The sequence below is a fragment of the Toxotes jaculatrix genome, chromosome 2 (genome assembly GCF_017976425.1).
Source record: "Toxotes jaculatrix isolate fToxJac2 chromosome 2, fToxJac2.pri, whole genome shotgun sequence".
In the NCBI taxonomy this organism is placed as follows: Eukaryota; Metazoa; Chordata; class Actinopteri; family Toxotidae; genus Toxotes; species Toxotes jaculatrix.
This window is the reverse complement of record NC_054395.1, coordinates 9,380,369-9,400,017: the sequence shown is the minus strand read 5'-3', so window position 1 is coordinate 9,400,017 and position 19,649 is coordinate 9,380,369. Positions and strand designations below refer to the sequence as shown.

At 43.7% G+C, this 19,649-nt stretch overlaps 1 protein-coding gene across 2 annotated transcripts in view; it reads left to right on the top strand.

Annotated features, from left to right (window-relative positions):
- agrn (agrin) overlaps positions 1–19,649 on the top strand; it is a 239,676-nt gene that overhangs the window by 155,695 nt on the left and 64,332 nt on the right. For both annotated transcript variants that reach the window (XM_041049152.1, XM_041049160.1), the window contains 4 exons: positions 1,514–1,738; positions 3,899–4,123; positions 7,104–7,310; positions 18,070–18,291. In XM_041049152.1, the coding sequence (XP_040905086.1) occupies positions 1,514–1,738; positions 3,899–4,123; positions 7,104–7,310; positions 18,070–18,291 (879 nt within the window). The remainder of the gene's footprint in view (positions 1–1,513; positions 1,739–3,898; positions 4,124–7,103; positions 7,311–18,069; positions 18,292–19,649) is intronic.

The following is a 19,649-nucleotide window of genomic DNA, read 5'->3' as shown; positions in this document are numbered from 1 at the left end:
AATTGCTGTTGCTGTGACCTTTTTTACCTGCTCTGGCAGATACAACAAGGTCGTTCCTGCGGCTCAGTTTCCCACAGGTCATCAGTGTCTCATTGTTCATATGATTAGACACAAATTAGAGGCCAAGTGTCACAATCGCTATCCGGTCCACATTGGCTGCCATTAAGCCACTTTCGATGGCTCACAATGACTTATGATTTCAGTAGGTCATTTTCCATCAGTCTCCTTTAGCTCGAGCTGTAATTTAGCACTTTATTTTGAAGTTACTTTTGAGGTGTCTTTGTTATAAATTCAGTCTAGAGTCAGTTTCAAAGTTCCTGCTGCAATACAGCACAAATATAAAATGGAGGGGGAAAAAAGTGTTCGTTAACGAGTCTAACGCACCAAACCTCAAAAGGACTTGACAGGAGAGAGTGGAATAAGAAAGAGAGGGGGGAGGGTGTCATGAAGATGAGGAAAGCGAAGTGGGAGGATATCCTTTGATCAAGAGGACTCCTCGTAGCACTCCTGTCTCCTTCCACATCCATAATATATTTCTGCACGCATTCCAGTCTCTTATTAACAAGGCAGTGCCATACCATCCTGAAGGAAGGTATCAAAAAAAAAATAGATCTGAAACACACTCAGTTTTTTTCAAAGTGAGAAAGGGTGAAAAAAAAAAACAAAAATACAAAATGCACAGCAAATAATTTGAGATTCAATATATGTACCCCTCTTTAAATTAAATCCTTTGGCGTTGGTTACAACAGAAGAGGGGATAATATCAGACATGGGTAAATATCTATTCTAAAATTGACGGGCTTAGGAAATGAGAGGGCTGCTGACGCTCGGCTTGTCTCTCATGGGAGACCATGTTTGTCCATGACAGTCATAAATATGTATCATGCTGCAAGATGACAGCGATTGTAATCTGATGGCCGCCTTTTGTCGAGCATATGAAACCCAAGAAAAGCGGCCCCATCAGTGGCGAACACAGGCAAAATTAAAAGTTGCACCCTGTCCTATCATTGGAACGAGTCACTCAGCGACAAGTGGCACGCTGTTTAATTAGGGTGGAAACAAAGACCTCGGGGGGTAATACCTCTCTCCCTCTTTCCTCCTCTCACCCGGTCTCATTTGTAGCAAAGTAAATATTCAGAGGGTCGCTTTTCAGCCGTGGCGATTAAAGCATGCTCGAGCATAGCAAAAGAGAATGTGTTATGAATGCAAAGCTCCTAATTCAATTCACTCTGCACTGTGAAATGAAACACAACTTGTTTGTACAAGTAGACAGCTGTGGCAGTGCGTCCTTACCCAGGGGTGTCAAGTAGTTCTTCAAACCCCAAATAACTGCGCTGGGATTCCAAAAGAGCACCAGCAGCCTCTTAAATGAGGTGGACTGTCATACGTGATGCACTCTGGTGTACAGTAGCAGTGAGTGTCCTGGAGTGCAGCTGGCTGACAGGTGTACTCTTCAATAGAAGAACTGTTTTTGGACTAAATGTTGTTTTCATGTCTGTCCCTGTCCCTGCAGCTCTGAAGGACCCCTGCACGGAGGTGAACTGCAGCTACGGCAGCACCTGTGTCCAGTCATCAGATGGCTTGTCGGCTAAATGCATGTGCCCCCTCGGCTGTGAGGGCAAGCCCGAGGAGACGGTGTGTGGCAGTGACGGAGAGGACTACCGCAACGAGTGTGAGCTCCATCAGTACGCCTGCAAGAACCAAAAGAACATACGTGTGCAATACCAAGGGCGCTGCGGTGAGACGTCTCTCTCTCTCATGTATTCTTTAGAATTAATGTAGTCTTATTAAGTGTCAGCAATAGTGAAAAGTGCCCATCATGATTTCTCAGAGCCTAAGATACCATCTTCAGATTGGTCTGATATTAAATTTGCAGTGATATAAGGTAAAAGCGGAAAACCCTCAGATGTGAGAGCAGCATTTTTTTTTTGTCAATTTCGTCTGATAAATAGCTTAAATAATAAATTGACTTTGAAAAACCTCTCCTTTTCCTTCTTCTCTGAATTCTCTGCTTCTCTCTTTTCTCCTCTTCACTCTATTTACTACCTCTGACTTTCACTGTTTCTCCCTCGCATACCCCACTTACTTATGGCACGCCTCTGCTAATTCTCATTTTTCACTCAGGTTGCTTTCCTCCATACAGGTACTCCTGCGGTGCAAATTGTTGTTTTCTCTAACTAGGTCTTCAGTGCTGTCGTTTTCATCGGGCCCAGCTTTTTTGCTCATCCTTGTTATGATCAGGCGATAGTTGTTTACTCCCAAGGCGCTCAACTTTGAGGTTTTTTTTGTGTGTGTGTTGAGCCAGATGGAGGGAAAGAACAGCAGACACAAACTCTGTCTCTTAGCAGTGGGAGCCTCCAGGAGACAGGGAGACGGAGCAGGGTGGCGGGCAATGAGAGATGGATGTGCAGGTCTGCCGGCGGAAGGTTGCTTGTATAAATCCAGCTTCAGTCAGCCAAAGTGACCCAGGTTGGCCCATCCTCCCTGGGGAGGGCCGAAGCTCAAGGGACCAGTCGGTCCTGATGGTCCCCTAAATCTTCCTGCAGCCATTTCATCTAAAAGCCTTGGCTATTTCAAGTTGGTGGCCCTAGCCAGACAAATACAGTTGATTTATCCGCACTGCTAGTTTTGGCAGCAAACAGGCCATTCTTTTTGTAATTACCCTACTTGCTCAGCTAGAGGAAAGCACGGATCCTGGAAACTGTTCTTCTCACTTAATGGGAGGTAATGGTCTTTCTCGCAGATAATGGTCTGGCTGGCGGGTGAGGCACTGCCTTATGCAAAGACACTGCATGCATTACGATAAAGCCCCTGTTTGCTTGGTTGCTAGTCTCTGCAAGCTTTTGCATTGTGCAGATAGAGAACAGTCCGAGGCCTGGCCAGCTCTGGCCGTGGTCACTCCTCCTCCCGGCCCTCCACAGCCAAACGGCTCTGTCCCATTTCATGTCCCTGCATTGTTGCTCTTTGTATGCCTGCCAGAGGTCTTTGGAAACCATTTTCCCTTATGCTCTCTTTCTCATTCTCTTTCTACTCTTTTCCTGATGATGGGTGTTTCATCCTTAGTGTGATTTGAATGACTCGCCGGCAGTTTGGCAGTGATTTAATATGTCACGGTCCTACATAAATCCTTTGTCTTGCCACACGCTGAAAGCATGGCAAGAAGGATAAAGTCTGGGCTCCTGTTTCAAGGAGTAACACCCCCATCCCACACATCCACAAACCAATTCCATTATGATCACGGACTGATATGGCCGAGCGTGCCAGACTGACGCTTCCCTGGAAGGAAAGAGGTGCCAGGGAGCAAATCAAACCGACAGTCTCTTCATCCATTTCCTTGTCTCCCCTTCACATCCAAGGTCCCACTCTGAGCTGCTCTCAGCTGCTAGGCTACTGATAATATCTGTGGAGCAGCAGTGATGGAGGATCATGTCTCATCTTCTCCTCTTCCCATTTTTAGCCCCTTCTCCTCTCTTCTCTTCTCTTCTCTTCTCTCTGAATTTACTAGACTAAAATTATCAAACAAACAACAGTTAATGCATTCAGCCAATGCTGAGATGATTACTGTTACTGAAAAACATATTACAGGTATATTGTTGTTTACTGCAATTTACAAACTGGCTTACCAAAGCCCAAACTTTGGAGGTAATTGAACAGTTGCCAGTTTTGAATCAATTAAGCTGGGACACATCATGTCCTGTTAAATTCTGACCGTGTTTTTTCTCTTGCCAAAGTATATTGTTGTTCAGTTTTGCACAGAGGACCAAAAGATGGACGGAGATATTTTTGATTAAAGCTTTCAGGTCTAATTAACATAAACAGCATAAACATTTTCCAAATCAAATTGCACTGTGTAAATACGTAATGCATCACATATTCACCAATGCCTGTGTCTGTGCAGACCCATGCAAAGAGAGTGAGAACAGCCTGAACACAATGTGCCGGGTGGAGACTCTCACCCGTCAGACCCTCATCTTTGAACTGCCGGAGTCGTGCCCCCAGGGAAATGAGCCTCTGTGTGCCAGCGATGGCGAAACCTACCCCAGCGAGTGCGCCATGAGGTCAACAGGCATACAGAAAGGCACCAAGCTCAGGAAGATCCACGCAGGACGATGCAGAAAGCTGGGTAAGGACAAGCTTTGTGGTCTTTAGAAGGTCTTGAAAACTCATGGAAAAATATGAGTTGTTGAGAGATCTCATGAAAAAGACGGCAAATCATCGGGATCATTAAGTGCTTCATTATACAGCTCTTAATGTTCAGATCCAGAAAATATATAGCACAGGTAAGTAAGACCACGTTACACAGTGAGCTAAAATATACTGGGAAGATATATGACTTCAATAAAACCTTTTTTTTAACGTTCTATGATCCAGTATTGAGGCAGTTCCTGCCATCTTCTTATATTACCCTGATCAATGCAAAATAAGGACTAACAAAAGTGAAAGGTTACTCTGAAATATGACATTACATGTCTTTGTATGTATGCAACAAGTAGCAACGTTCCAGTTTGGCATGTATGTCCCTTTTTGTGTCCCTTTGGTGCCCTCCTGCCCTTCAGTAAGTCAGCTCCCTGATGATGTCCTCCTGCTCTTACTTTACATGACTTTCACATTATGAGCTAGTAGCCACAGCCAGCTCACCGCTAGCCACGTCCTTATAGCAGATGGGCACACACCCGATACTTCTCCTAAAATTAATATTTTATCACCCAGTGCTCTACAGCATTAACAGGCAGAACGTTCATGGACTGCTGGTGCCACGATCACATGTAATAAAAACTTGTTGTCCAAATTTATCATAGGGGTCAACCGATCAAATAATCGTCCATGTTTTAACTTAGGCAAACCACCTCCAAATGCTGCCAAGACTTGAACAGAACGGTCTGACAAAAACCCAACAAATAGTAATCAAGGAAGCATCTGCATCTCATTGTCATATGTGCAAGCATATTCACATACAGTACGTCATACAGTTTGAACAGGTGCAGGTAAACTTGGATGAAAATCTGACTCTGTGACTGTTTTCCAATCCAGAGATAAATTACTCTGAGGTCTCGGGATCCGTACTGTATCCATGCTAGCAGTAGCCTCCTACAGCCTGATAAGAGCCTCCAGGGCTGTTATCTGTGCTATTAGAACATGGGGTTTAAGCTTTAGTCAACAAAGAGCTGTCAGCTTTTACTGTATGTCTGATAGCCATCGGAGGAAATCCAATTTTCCCGCTGTATTGTCGGCAGGGACCCCGGGAAGCCACAGCTGTGTTGGTTTACGGCAGTGATGTGTGGCGACCCCCCGCCCATGTACTGAGACCTCTGGCAATGCCATAGACATGAACAGATCACTGCTGGACACCCTTTGGTACAGTCACCAGTGAGTGAAGGCTGATTCACACATCTTTGACACATCCTGGTTCTGCTCTGTTCGACAGGCTGATGGAGTGTGAGGGTTTAGAATTGTACAAATCCCGGTCTAAGTAGCATTGTGAATTTGTGTTTGCATGTCAGCGTGTGCATGTGTGAGCGAGTGGATTTCTTTTCTTTTTTTTCCCCCCCGTTTCTTCTGTGCCTTTTTCAAATGAAAGAATAATTCAATTTGAAACAGAGATCCATGAAATCATATCCCTAAGCAAATTACAAATTGGTAACTAATGAAAATGGCCATTTCGACTTGTAACCATGACATCGCATATCCTTGTAGCCCTCTCACTCAGATACAGAAGTGATGTAATTAAGTGTGGCATGACAGGCTTTTAAAGAAAAGAGAAGAAGGAATTGAATTGCTGTACAAATTTGATCCACTGATCAGGAATGAAATAAATTCAAAGCCTAGTGAGCGCCTCCAGAACAGAGGCCTGCTTCAAATTGGATTTTCTCACTTCAGTGGCAAATTTACCATTTCACATTACCAGTATTTCTTTCTTTTTTCTTAATTTCTGCAGTAGATTTCTGCTTAGTGAGTCAAAATGTAATGAATATAATAGTTTAGACTTTAACTTGACCCTAAAATTAAACTCTTGAGTTTGAGTTCCCCAATTTTATTAAAGTTATTGGGGGAACTTTATTATTAATATTAGATGGGAGCACGGCAAACCTGATCTCCAATCAGTTGTCATGAGTTATATCACCAAAGAACATGTAGTAACAGCGGCCACAGTGTTATTAAGTGTCACTTCACTGAGTACGTTTCTGGGTTTGTTTGTTTTGCCATGATTAATATTGTAATAAAACTAATAAAAGTTTGGGGGAAATGTAAAAATAAAAAACAGATCCAGTCCCTTGCGTTGAAAGAGCAATAATTTCTGTCACAACAGTAAATTTCTCTCCCAGCTGCAGAGTATTCCGATCAAGTTCTGCAAAAATCATGAGTGATGTTGCTTTTCTAAAAACGAAGTAAACACATTGACTGATTTTTTATTTTTATTTTTTTCACCTAATGTGCTTTGTACGAAAGGACCAACATAAACAGAAACTAATAAACACTCTAGTCCTCCTTTGTATGACCAGTTTTGAATCTGTCAATAAGCAATTTTATTCTCTATAGTGGTGAACAGGCTCTAAGATTCTTCTTAGAGTGACTATTAATTGTAGCAAACATAGATTCATTTCTAATGTCTTGTTAACAGTTTCAGGTATTTCTGCAAAAAGGGTTCATCCTCTGCTGCTGAAAGAAAAGCTTTGTGCTGCCAGTGACATCAGTCCACTCTAACATGTAATTACTGTTTGGATGATTTATTTCCCTGTGGTTGGACCAGCAGTATCACACGGCACAAAGAATCAGATTTTGAAATGTGTTTTTTTTTTTTTTTTTTGGGCTTGCAGAATACTCCCGTTGTCCTTTCCTCTATATTGATCGGTCACACTGTTACAAAATTGGCAGTTGAAAACCGCTCTTAAAAGCCTTAACAGTGTCTGTACAGATAGATGATAAAATAAAGGAAAAACCTGAATAAAAACCTGAGTGGTGAAATATAATGAATGCAAATGCCTCCATACAAGGTATCAGGGGTCACTGAATGGTTTTGTTAGTCTAAGCATGGGTTAGGGTTATGCTTAGGTTACCCCCTGAATAGTTTATATTAATTTTTTTTTTTCCGTCTCCCCTTTCAGAGGAATGTAAGGAGCTGTGTCTCTTCAACGCCGTGTGTCTGGTAGATCAGCTGGGCGCCCGCTGCTCCTGCGATCCCATTGAGTGTGACGGCTCCTACAGGCCCGTGTGCGGCAAGGACGGCCAGACCTACACCAACGACTGTGGGCGGCGCAAGGCTGAATGCTTGCGCAAGACCCTCATCCCCATCAAGCACGCAGGGCCCTGTGGTGAGTGGAGCTGGAGGATGGGAAAGAGGGGTGATGGCTTCTCTAGGGCTTTACAAGAACTAATGTTGTCTCCCTCTATTCTCCTGTCTCTGTCTCTGGTTATTCTTAATGCATATTCAAAGTGTTTTTCCTTCTCTATCACCTAAGCTATAACTGTATGTATGTCTATACTTGAAGCTTCACTGAAAAGTGTCTGAAATGGTACGGAAATGCTCTCTGAAAGGAAGGGTGCGGTGGGGTGGGGGGGTGGCGTTACTCAAGCAGACAGGGCGTGTGCCTTCCTTATAAAAACCTTGCCCACACCTCTTCACTCATTCACCTCCCATTCATCTCCTCATCCTTGTCATGCCCCATCCCTCCATCTTAAACACACGAAAACGAAAACCCCACCTTCATGTTTCATTCATCCGCTGTCTGTCTTCTACTCCTTCACTACTCTTCCACTTCAGTGGCTTTTGTCATTTTTTTCCTCCTCTGTCTTTGTCTCTTTGTCATGTGTGTTGCTTTTTCTTGTATAAAAAAAAAAGCTATTCTTTCTTGTTTCAGTGCGTCAGTCAGTCTGTCTGTCTATCTTTGTCCATGTGGCCGTCTTCCTGGCTGTCTGGCTGCAGGTGGAAAGTGGGGTCACCCAGTGGGCGACCTCATCAGGCGGACTCTGAGGGGTGAAGCCCTTCCCCTTGCTCCGTGTGGACCTAACAGGAGGGGTCTTGTACAGCTGCCTTTTTTCCTTTCAGTCCTTGTGTGTGTCTCTGTCTCATTAATGTCTTCGCCTTCTGTTTACCCTCCTGCAAAGATGTGATCCATGAGGTTGGAGAAGTCTTCCTCTCTCCCTGCTCTGTGTTTTATTTCCTGTGTAACTTAAAAAGAGCCTCTCCTGTTCCTAACTGCCTGAGCGCTGCTCACCTCTGACTCCTCTTTGTCTGCATGCAGTATTGCACGCCAGCTTCTACCCTCACCGCTTCCCAAACAGTCCCTCTCTTCATCATCAGGACTATCTCATAAAAGCTTGTATCTGCTTGATGAATGCACAAAGCTTGTGTTTTTTTTTTTTTTTAACCATTGGTGTCCATAAAAGCTGCACTGGAGTTGAAGTACGACTGCATTTTGTCAAATCCTTTTATCAAACCCATATATCCAATCCTTTTAGGTTTACTTTTCAACAACGGAAGGTAACTCAAGTAAAAAGCACTCAGATAAAAAAAAAAAACTTTTATGACTAAGTGAGATCTTGAACCACCTTAGCTGGCAGAGAAGGTAGAAAGACTACAGTTTTGGAAGTAGCCTAATTAGTGTACTACTTTGACACATTGAATAAATAGGTGTAGTCTACTTAATTTCACACGCATTATTTTTCATCAGCTACTTTCTCCACAAACTGGAGGTCAAAACTCAGTAGGTTGGTAAGCTCAGATCACTGGTATGAGATCCATCACATTTTAAAACTGATGAAAGTTTAATCAGAAAGGTTGTTTCAGCTGATAACTTTGTATAAACTGGTTAGTGCAGAGCAGATTAACTACACACAGTAGAAAAGTTACTCATGTTACTCATGTATTCATGTTTTATAAGCTACAGCTGAGATCATCTGCAGCTGGCGACATTTGCTGTTTTATGTGGGCAATGTATAGGAATTGGCCAACTGTCGAATTCATACACCCCTACCAGAAAGTTGGGGTGTCCACACCTGTGCCATAGTTGGACTGGCTATCAGGCAGACAGGAATAAATCATGGGGCACCACCAAAATAATCCATAAAGATAGTGCCTGTCATTTGGAGTGTGCATGCGAGCGTGTTGCGTGCGTGTTCAGGGACTGGGCTCAGTGGCCAATCACAACAAAGTTTCAGCCCTCACCTCACGATGATCTAACGTTAGCTTGAATAAATGTAATGGGGAATAATGTCCAACACAGGTTTACCTTGCGGTCTGATTATGCTACTGGTAGGTTTGTATTCTTTGGTTATTGTTAGACGGAAAACAATTATTTCAAACCCAGTCTGCCCAGTCAGACAGACAGGGAAGATGTAGTGGTGGCAGGAGTAGAGGACGAGTCACGAGAGGTTGAGGAACTTGATGGAGAGCAGCAGCATCAGCAGCTGAGCTTGAGGAAAGAGAGGAGGAATGTCACAGGGAGAGGGTGACTGTAACACAGGTTTATAGCCTCCTCACAGTTACTGCTTTTTTATCCGCTCATGTTGGACTGAGGGCAGACTGGACAGGTGTGTAGCTCGTCCAACCCTCATGCAGGAGACAGGAGTCTGTGTCCCATTCTAGACCAACAATTAATGTTCACTTTTTTTTAACCTTAACCACAGTCTGTCTCTAACCTTAATCAGCTGTTTTCGTTCCTTAAACTCAGCCATAGTTTACTTGCCAGAACCACAAATAAGCATAATCGTACTATCGTTGCCATGCACAACTACAGCATGATTAAAATAAATAATTCTTGAGCAATGAATGTTAAAAAAAAAACTTTGTCATTAAAAATAATCTGGGTTTTTTTGCCGAATCGCCCAAATATCAACATTCTGTCTGGTGCCTGCTACCTGGATATATTGTAAATGGCTGGTTTCTAATAAAAGAGGAATGGAGAGGGATGAGATTCAATAAGAGATTTGTCAGCCTGCAAGCTTAGCAAATTTTATTAACCCAGAACCAAACCCTAAGACACACACTTCAGTAGACGTAAAATGCAGAAACCAGTTGGCAGGATTTCAAACGATGTCTCAAAATGTCCATTTTTCTCGTTTCTTGGATCCAGATTATTTTCCAGTGTTAAAGGGTTGATACATCCAAATAACATCCAATCATTAATGCCATCTTTAATGGGTGATCTTTACATGTTTATTTGGAGACATAACATATACAATTTATATAGCCAAGAACGTCTCTGATGATTTTTGGAGGTGGTTTTAATGCCTCCTCTCAGGTTAATCTCCTCCTGAACTGGAAGCATTTTTGCTGTTTCCCATCATAAGCTCGATAACCCATCATGCACGGTAAAGGCTGAGTAAACTGCTCATGCTGCTTCGTGCCACATTACTTCAGTCGACAAATCCTCACAATTTTGTCCAGAGCCTCTGTTCACATTCTCATTGTTGTTGTGACACAGGCCGATAAAACGAGAGAGATCTGTTCATCCTGCAGGCGTAGGGGGTGGAGCTGAATACCAAAGTTATCTCTAGTTGTCAGCATCAGGAGGCACCAGCACTCATTAGCATTATTTGGCCGTCAGAGCTGCGCATATATTGAGTATTGGAAATGGCAGTGCGAGTGCTTATGCGTTTTGCTGTGTTTCATTATTTTTGGCAAATAGTGTCTCAGTCCTATCAGTCCTACCCCTTCCCTCGTTTGTTTTACTTTCCTTCTCTCTCTCTTCATCCTTCCTCCCTTTCCCTTGCGCTTCGCAGCCGTCAGCAACTGGTAGTATGTTTCTTTAATGCATTTTTATTGACATTTGCATATTTTTCAAAACAGAGCGCCACAAACGCCACCACCCCCGCCCCGATTCAGTTTTAATTAAACATCAAAAGAGGCGAGCGTAGGTGCCCACTGAGACTGTTGGTTCAGTCAGACAGATGATATGTATGCAAAGTGTTAGAGCGTGTGTGTGTGTCTGTGTGTGTTTGTATATAAGTGAGAACTTTCTTTCTGTCTTTGTCCCTCATGTTCCTTTGAAGTTTTTTTACTGCCAGTGAATGTGTTAGTGGGACTGAGTCAAAAGAAGACAGAGGTACCGTTCTCTAATAGCACTGCCTGAAAGACTGAAGAGATAACCCTTAGAGACACCCAAGGGATGCATGCAGTATGTGTGTGTGTGTGTGTGTGCCTGTGTGTGTTTGTGCGTGTCTTCTTGTCCTCTAAAAAAAACGGACTTGTTAGAAATCAATCAGTAGCCCCCACTGATCACGCGACAGGAACACACACAGACACACACTGCATACAGTGCGAGACACACTCTTCCATTGTCCTCTGCTGTGCTTTTGTTCTGACAGTGACTGGCACTGTCAAAATAAAACTGCACAATGACCACTGTGTCACCATGGTATACACACACATACACACACACACACACACCAACTTGAGGCAGAAAAAGTTTAATAAGTCTGAGAAGAGTTTGATATATTAAATTATCCTTACGTGATAAATAATGATCTCTTTTCTGGTTTCATTGAATGAGTGGCGTGTGGGGCGGGGTGATCGATCGCCCTGCCACCTGTCAAACGGATACAATTCTCCACTTCTGACACTGTCGTAAATCTCATTTCATGTTGGCGCCTAATGTCACCCGTCCCCTGTCAGTACTCACCCTCACAAAGAAACGACATGCAAAGAGCCCACGTGTCCATAGCGCCCTGACTGCTGTCAACCCTGGAAAAATGATTTGATTGATTGATCTAAAGCTCTTCAGTTTAGCGAAGCAGACACCACGTGGCATTTAGCTGATTAACTTACATCCAGGCGGACTCACAAATCATTAAGATGTCCGAGAACACGTGAGCCAGTGAAGGATTTGCAGGAAGTGAATCAGCGTGGGCTGCGAGGAAGAAGGTTGAACAGGTCTCCAGTTAAATCACATGAGATGACACAGCTGCTCCACTGCTAAAAAAAAGTCAGACACACACACACACACACACAAAGCCAGCTACTGCCTTCAACTAATGTCTGATTAAAATGTGAGAAAATATCTGCTTTGGTTAATTTTGTTTTGACTATAAATCTGTATAGGTTTGATAGTTCAGATGGTTTCAGTGGAATGAAAACATAAGGAATACTTGTTTTTCCTCTCCTTTCCATATGATGTCAGCGCAGCAGGATACCTGCACAAACTAAACTAAGGAAGTGTGTGCGCACTGTGGGGTATTGTAGCAGAAATGTGGTAATTGTTTAGCTATATTTAGAGGACCAAGCACTGAAAGTACATTGGCACCCTAATGTTTTCAAAGGCTTGTACTCGTTCTGTTGTATCTCATATTGATGACTGGTCAGTTTTTGTGACGGACACTGAAAAAAGAGCAGGAAAACATTTCAGTAGAACCAGCCGCTTAGCTTTTAATCCATAAATATGTATGAGCAAGATGACGATGATGAGGTTTATCTTCACCATATGCAAAAGGAAGTACACGTGGGATGCCTCTATATAGGCTTATCGGCAGGATTTTGATGTTGTGTTTAACTGTGGCATGCTGATGAGTTTGGCAGGAAAGATACAGAAAGTGGGTTACATCTCTACTGTGCTTTCACCAATAATGATCAAAATTGCAGTGGGTTCTCAACTCCTCGTTGTACCTTTGTGTAATGTACTCTGCTTAATGTGCTTTTGCTCGGCCCCTGGATTTACTGCCTGCAGCTTAATGAAAAGATACTTGGAGCTGCTGTGTGAGTATTCTCTGTTGAAAACTCATTGTTCGGTCACTGTTTAGAGTTGTCCCTGCCGTGTGTGTGTGTGTGTGTAATGGACAGCAGTGTTCGCAGTAAGCTGAAGCTGCAAAAAGCTCTACAGTGAAGTAAGAGACGAATGTGAAAGAGACTAAACTGATCTGATGGTAAAAAAATAAAAAATAAAAAAAGCAACATAACAACTTTAAAGAAAAAAGAGGAACCACTCTGAAGGTTTCACTGACTTCCACTGAAAACTGAAATCATCTCAAAATGAGCTTTTTAAAAAAATCTATTTATTGAATATCAAAGAGCCAGACTGTGTGTAAAATTAATTACATTGACAATGAAAATTCATAATTAAAATTTGGCTTTCTTTTATAGTCTTAGCCCAAGTTGTATCACAGTTTGCCTCCTGCCCAGAGGTTATTTTCCTCAGCTCCTGTAAGTCGAGCTTTTTTACTGTGTGTTCAGTAGTACTTTGAATCAATGGAAGTGATTGCAGGAGTGTGAAGTGGCTCATCGTAACTCCCTGGAGCCTGTTGATGTACTGGCTTCGCGTCAGGTACACGAAGAATAAGAAGTAAAGAGGAGCTTCTAAATAGGAAGTTAGATTGTTCGTAAAATACCAATACGAGCAGCAGAGTGACTTTTGAAAGCACAGAGGAGGATAATTTTGTAAGATCACTAAAACAGACACAGTCTGAGAGGAACGCATCGGCAGACAAACGAGGAGGGAACAAATGAAAGAGCTAGTTTTGCGGACACAAATTCTTTATTCACAGCTCTTTTGTCATTTCGTACGTACACAGCTGAATGTGTGTGCGAGCGCATGATTGCAAGCCCAGAAAAACTCATGCAAAGTTTTTGCTTGAAATGTGTTGCCTGGCGCCTCCGGAGGTTAACGCAGAATCACTCAGCGGCAGACACATTGTCATTGACAAAGAGCTCTGCAGAGCAGGAAAGGAAAATCAGTCACCTTAGGTGTCAAGACTCAGTGCCAAATATTTTATCATTTGCATGTTTATTTGATGAGCACCTCCGTCTGCGCGCTGACACGCAGCTGCAGTGATTGGACTCACAAACAGTTGTGGAGCTCGAGTATGTAAGTCAGCCTGAGATCAGCAGCGCTGTTTTTCCTAATCAAGTTAATTAGAGGAAGTGCCGTGGGAGCCAGATTGACAGCAGCCAGGGACCGTCGGTCCACTTACTGCCGCCCGCAGGCTGTCGTCGTGCAGAAATTTCAGAGAAATGTGGGTCAACAGGGTGTCAGAAGTGACTTGAGGCATTGTGGGTGTTACATGCCATCAGGCTGTGATCAACCTGGCACTTTTTCCTACTTATACATTTTTCATTTCACTTTCTGTTTCCTCTGAGCCCCTCTTCATGCTGTAGCTCCTGACTTGACTGGAGATGCAATAAATATTGAGCTCTGTCGTTCCATTTTTACTTATGTTTTCTTTTGCGTACACCACTCTGCGAAATCTTCAAAATCCTTTTTGAAACTTCCTGTGGCGGCGCACGCCCCAACGACAAAATCACTTGTTTGGATTAGACAAACAATGTTTGGATGTCATCTCACCTCTGATAGATACATGTCACAGGATCAGGGATCCCAGCTTGTCTTTATTCTTTCCCCACGCTGTTTTTGGTTGTCTGCATTTTGAAGAGCAGCACGTTCTTAGTTGTAAATGCACAAAGAGGCTTCGACTTACCTCCTGCCTGTGATAAGTATTCAGTGGTAGACAGACACAGCCCGCGGGTATGCCTTTTGCTGTATGCTAATATAGCCTTTTCTCTGCACCTCCCTTTCCCTCGACTAATATGATACATAAATGTTTTTAATGCGAGGGAAGCAAAGGGAGTCTGATCAAAGCCCCGCAGGTGAAGAAACACAGAAGGCGGGGCTTGCTGCAGATTGGCTGTGCCCCATTGGAGTCCTGTGTTGTAATGGGTTGCAGTTGTAGGTAATTCTCCCTGCCAGTTGGCTACTGCAAGCATCACCTGGATTACACTGATTCACTGCCCTGCATAATACAGGGAGCGATTTGGAATTGCACATGGACCCGAGGGGAAAAGTCCAATTAGCATATGTATGAGCTGAGCGGAGATGGGAGGAAGCTCTAGCCAAAATAATCTCCCAGCGTTTCGCCGACATGTTACGGGGGGTTAACAGTGTACGCCTGCTTACTGCGGCAACCACACAATCACAGCCAGAGTCCTGCTTGCTGTGCCACCACGCCGACCTAACGAGCGGTTGTTACGCTTTTGAAGTTACACTGTGGCATCCTCGCCACTTTACCCGTCAGATATAACACCACTGAGCGGGCGGTAATGATACTTCAGGCAGACAGGTGAGCAGATATCAGGACATCAGAGGGACGTGCCCTCTCAGTATTCAACGAGGACAGCCCAGACCTCTGCTGGAGCAAGTTGACGCAGTGTGGCCTAACCTGAAGTAATCCCCTCCGAGTCCTGAAGCAGGGCCGTGCCATTAAAATACCACACTAATTAAAACAGGAAAGTTACACAGCGGCTGGCAGGAGAGGATACAGGTTGAGGTGACACCCAGAATGTAAAGTCCTCTCAGCCAGTGTGGTTTTTACAGAAACAGAGCTGAGTTCACACTAGCAGAGCAGAATCCTTGATTAGAAAGAATTATTCATATTTTTATTTCATTTTATTTATTTATTTTATTATTTCTTTTTTTTCACAGTGTCTCCTGACTTTTCCCCCCTTTGGCCGCAGCAGACCACTCACTGCACCTGCTCAGCCACTAAAACAATTCCCTGGCTTATGTGTTTGGCTCTACAGATGTTCCCATTCAACAGACAAGCTCATTTTCATGTGTAAATAGATTATTTTAAACCCAGCAACTTCGGTTTATTCTGAACCTGCCTGACAGAAACACTGATACATGCATGAAAAGATGGATTTAAGTGTTTGGGAGAAGACCAGGGAGAGAAAGAGAGCTGGAACAGGCTTGTGAACACCATCCCACAAGCCTTAGTTGTGACAGGCTGCCATTTCAAAGCTTCTGCCTGCGTCCAAGAGAGAGTAAAAAGACAGCTTCAGTTTTTAACTGTGTCATAAGATTTTTACACTTGGGGAGTTTTGTCTCCTTCCTTTGCTTTACACCCTCTCCAGTTAATAAATCAAGCAGAAATTTTGCCCCCCAGAGGTGGAGGATGATAAAAAAATTAGTTTTGGAGGGAAATTCTTTCATCTTTTTTTATGTGCGCGAAACAAAGAGAATGGGAGACAAAGGCGTTATCAGAGGCTGCAGCTGTGTTTTAGGAGCCTGTCCTTGGGAAGTGGGTTGGTGAACTTTTATGGAGGCCAAGGTTGTACAGTTAAGCTCGGATCACAAGCTTACGACACACGCTCACTCGCAGACACACACAAGGCGTTGAAAAGAGATCAGGGGGAATCAATTGTTTTTGAAGCCGTACCAAATTAAGCAGCATTGAACAGCTTACATATTTATGTGGCACCTCCAAGCTCTTTTGAAACAGCAGCTTGGCGTGGAAACACAGAAATCAATAGCGTTCCACCTTCTAATCTGAAACATTCACTTTGCAGAAATGGGAGAGTCTGTGTCCTTGTTCGAGATCCGGAAAGATCTGTTCAAATAGTTTGTTCGAATACAGCCACAGTTTAGGAGGAAAAACAAAAGGAGGTAGTGGACGAACAACATAACAGCATCTACGTTTTGCTTTTTTAATATCTGTATTGGTCAGGACTGGTCTGAACATGGTCAGGTGACACTGATCATTGTGTCACATACCCTTTCCATTGCCTTAATCAGAGTGAAACAATCTAATTACCTGCGTCTCTGTTATCAGTTGATAATTTACCCCAGCATTAGGCCTTGGAGCAGAGGCATTACTGAACACTTCAGAGCTGATAAATGAATCACAGGGCTCCAAGTACACCAAGTCGGCCCCCTGTGATGCCATCTAATCCCGTAATGGTCACGATAATGATGGAGCCATGGGTGGTGTCATTACAAGGGGCAGTTTCCATGACAGCACCCCCACCCCTCTGGAGGTAGAGCAGACGAGAGAAGGGGAGAAGTTTGGTTTGACTTTGGGTGTAAAATGCACCTTCTTTCAATTTTCACCAGCACTTCTCATCAAAAATTATTTGATGCCTCCGTCTGCTTTTTCCACTAATCTGCAGACACACCACATTTAGCTGAGTGATCCATCCCTCATGCGTGAAGCTTTCCAAATGAAAATCACTATGGAGCCAGGCTATCTTCTCTTGCTTACTTTTCATAATGGAGTGTGCACCATCCTACCTTAAGGCCTCCATTTTTTTATCCATCAAACCAGGCCCTCCAAACTGACCCATATACTCACACTGGCACCTTGTCTTAGTATACACAACGCCACGCAATATTTTCATTGACACCTAAATCTATAAAGAATTGACTGAGTCAGAGTGGCAGGTTGTGATCAAAGAACTGTTCATACCGTTTTTTTTTTTTTTTTTTCAAGTTTCCTCTCTCTCCTGATCAAGTCAGGTTAAATCAGCTCAGCCGCTGCCGCTACCGAGAATCATAGGTGCAAAATCGAGTCCTTGTTTTAATGAAGTCATGCTGGAGCTAATGCGTGAGAGGGAGAGACTGAAGCAGACACCTCTCTGTGATGTTCACATTTCATATCTGCCTCTGCCCAGGAGCTTGCCATTTTTAAATTATTAAAGAGAGGGCTCTTTCTTCTCTTTGCCTGTTTCTTTTCTTTATTTTTTTTCCCTCTCTCTCCATTCTCTACATTTTGTCATTCTCTCTCACACACTCTCTCTCTTCCTCATGCTCTTCCTTTTTCTCACTCCTCTATGTCAGTTCAACCAGCTTTGGCAGAAGCAGTGGCTCTCACTGAGATGCAAATGGCAGCCTTTGAAGGGGCACATTGGGAACGTCAATTAATCCAGGCGTTTACTCGCCTGAAAAAAAAAAAGAAAGGCTGTGCAACCATTGTTCATAGGCTGTTTCATCTCTGTTGTGCTACAGGGCCATGTTTTTATCCACTGTCCTCATGCCGCCGGATTCGGCGGACTCTTCAAAGAATCAGGATATATCAGGATAGGCACAAAGGCGAGGAAATGACATAGGAAGCTGAGGAAGCAGAGGTGGCACAGGAATAGGGCTGTATTGCACACTCCATCATGTCCCTTTTCCTCCCCAAATCCCTTCTAACACAAAACCCTCAGTTCACCGTGTGGCTATACTCTTAACTTACCTCCCTGTCACCTATGCCCTCTCCAGCCCCAGACCTCTCTCCAACCTCTGCTTTATATTCTTTCGACTCCTCAGCTACCCTCCTAAGCACAACCCTCTAACTTTGCTCTCTGTCTCCTGGGTGGTCGGCCTTCAGATCTCAACGCACCGAGCCCGTGCTTGGATAAGGTCTGCGATCACGGGGCGATGTGCGTGGTGAAGAACAACGAGCCGGTGTGCGAGTGCCCCGAGGCCTGCCCACAAACATCAGACCCGGTGTGCGGCTCAGACGGCCACAGCTACGGCAGCCCCTGTGAGATGCGAGCGATGGGTTGTGCCCTCCAGAAGGCCATCCACATCCAGCACAAAGGACCCTGTGGTGAGTGTCTGCACAGCAAAACACCACAGAAACACAGGAGTAAACTATATTGGTACCCCATTCATGAATTGCCAGTGAGTGTCGTGTTCATGCATTATGCAGTCACATTACACCATACGGTTTAATGAAACTATGAAATGAGGTGAATCATAGCTCACAGGAAGGAAAGGATCTCACCTTGTGCAGTATAATTCAGCTCAAATTAATTAATGGTGCTACATTACTCACAGGAAAAATGATAATCCACAGACACTGACAACATTTAACAGTTATGCATACCTGGAGTTATATTCACGGAGCTTCCACTGATAAGTCCAACAAAGTCAAAACAATACATCTTAAGGCCTCTTAAAGAATGTTCTTATCCCTCTGCCATTACTCTTCATCTCTTCCCTCCTGCTCTTCTCCAGCCCTTCTACACCAACACCAAGGCTGCAATTTGCTTGTTTTGACCTTTAAGTGCAGATGCAGTTTTCTCCCAGAGAAAGACAGCGCAGAGCATTCTTGTCTGTAATTGGTTACATGAGTCACTTGGCTTTGTCTTGCAGTGTCAGAATATCAGCTAGTCATTAGTACACCAGCGACAGCAGTGCTTCAAGTGGTAAAAATATCTTCAGATCCACTATGCAGGCACACAGCCATGCTGACTGATTTTTTTTACAGCTTGGTAAACTCACTTAGTGAATTCTCCTGATGGCTTTATGCCATTTTGCAAGGCCAATTTTCCCATGAACTCTAATTGGTGATTGACTGTATTTCCTTGGGCAGAAGTAGAGCAGTTATTAGCCCCTTGGCCCAACTCACTCAGTTGTCTCATTCTCTCAGTTTTACTACAGTAGATTTTTGTCTGCATATTTTGATAACCATGACAATGAAAATGAGTTGGCCTCCGTGGTGCTGTATTTGTGGATGAGCTGAGCAGTTAGCTGAATGATCCATACAACTGAATTAGTCTCACTTTCCTGGTATGAAATTGTACTCTAAAGTGTGGAAACAGTTTATGGCCTGAGTTTGTTTGTAAGAGCTTGTCCGATTGTTTTGTGAAATGAGCAGTGCTTTGAGTTTCTTTTTGTACAGAGTAGATGATGGGTTTAGTTGTTGGAGAGGTCCTGCGTGGACTGTTTTTCCTCTCTCCTGGCCCATGTATTGCATCTGTCATCATTCCCTTCCAGCCTTCTCTAAATTGAAATCTAGCTCATAAGGATGTATGCCAACAGGAAATGGAGCGAGAGCGTGTTTAGTTGGTGGGCAGGCGGGCAGACTCAATTTGGTGCTCCACACTACAGGTAGATGGCAGGTCTGTCGGCCCAGGGTCTTTCTGCGGCAATGAATGGTCTTTATTTTAAAAAGCGAGAGGC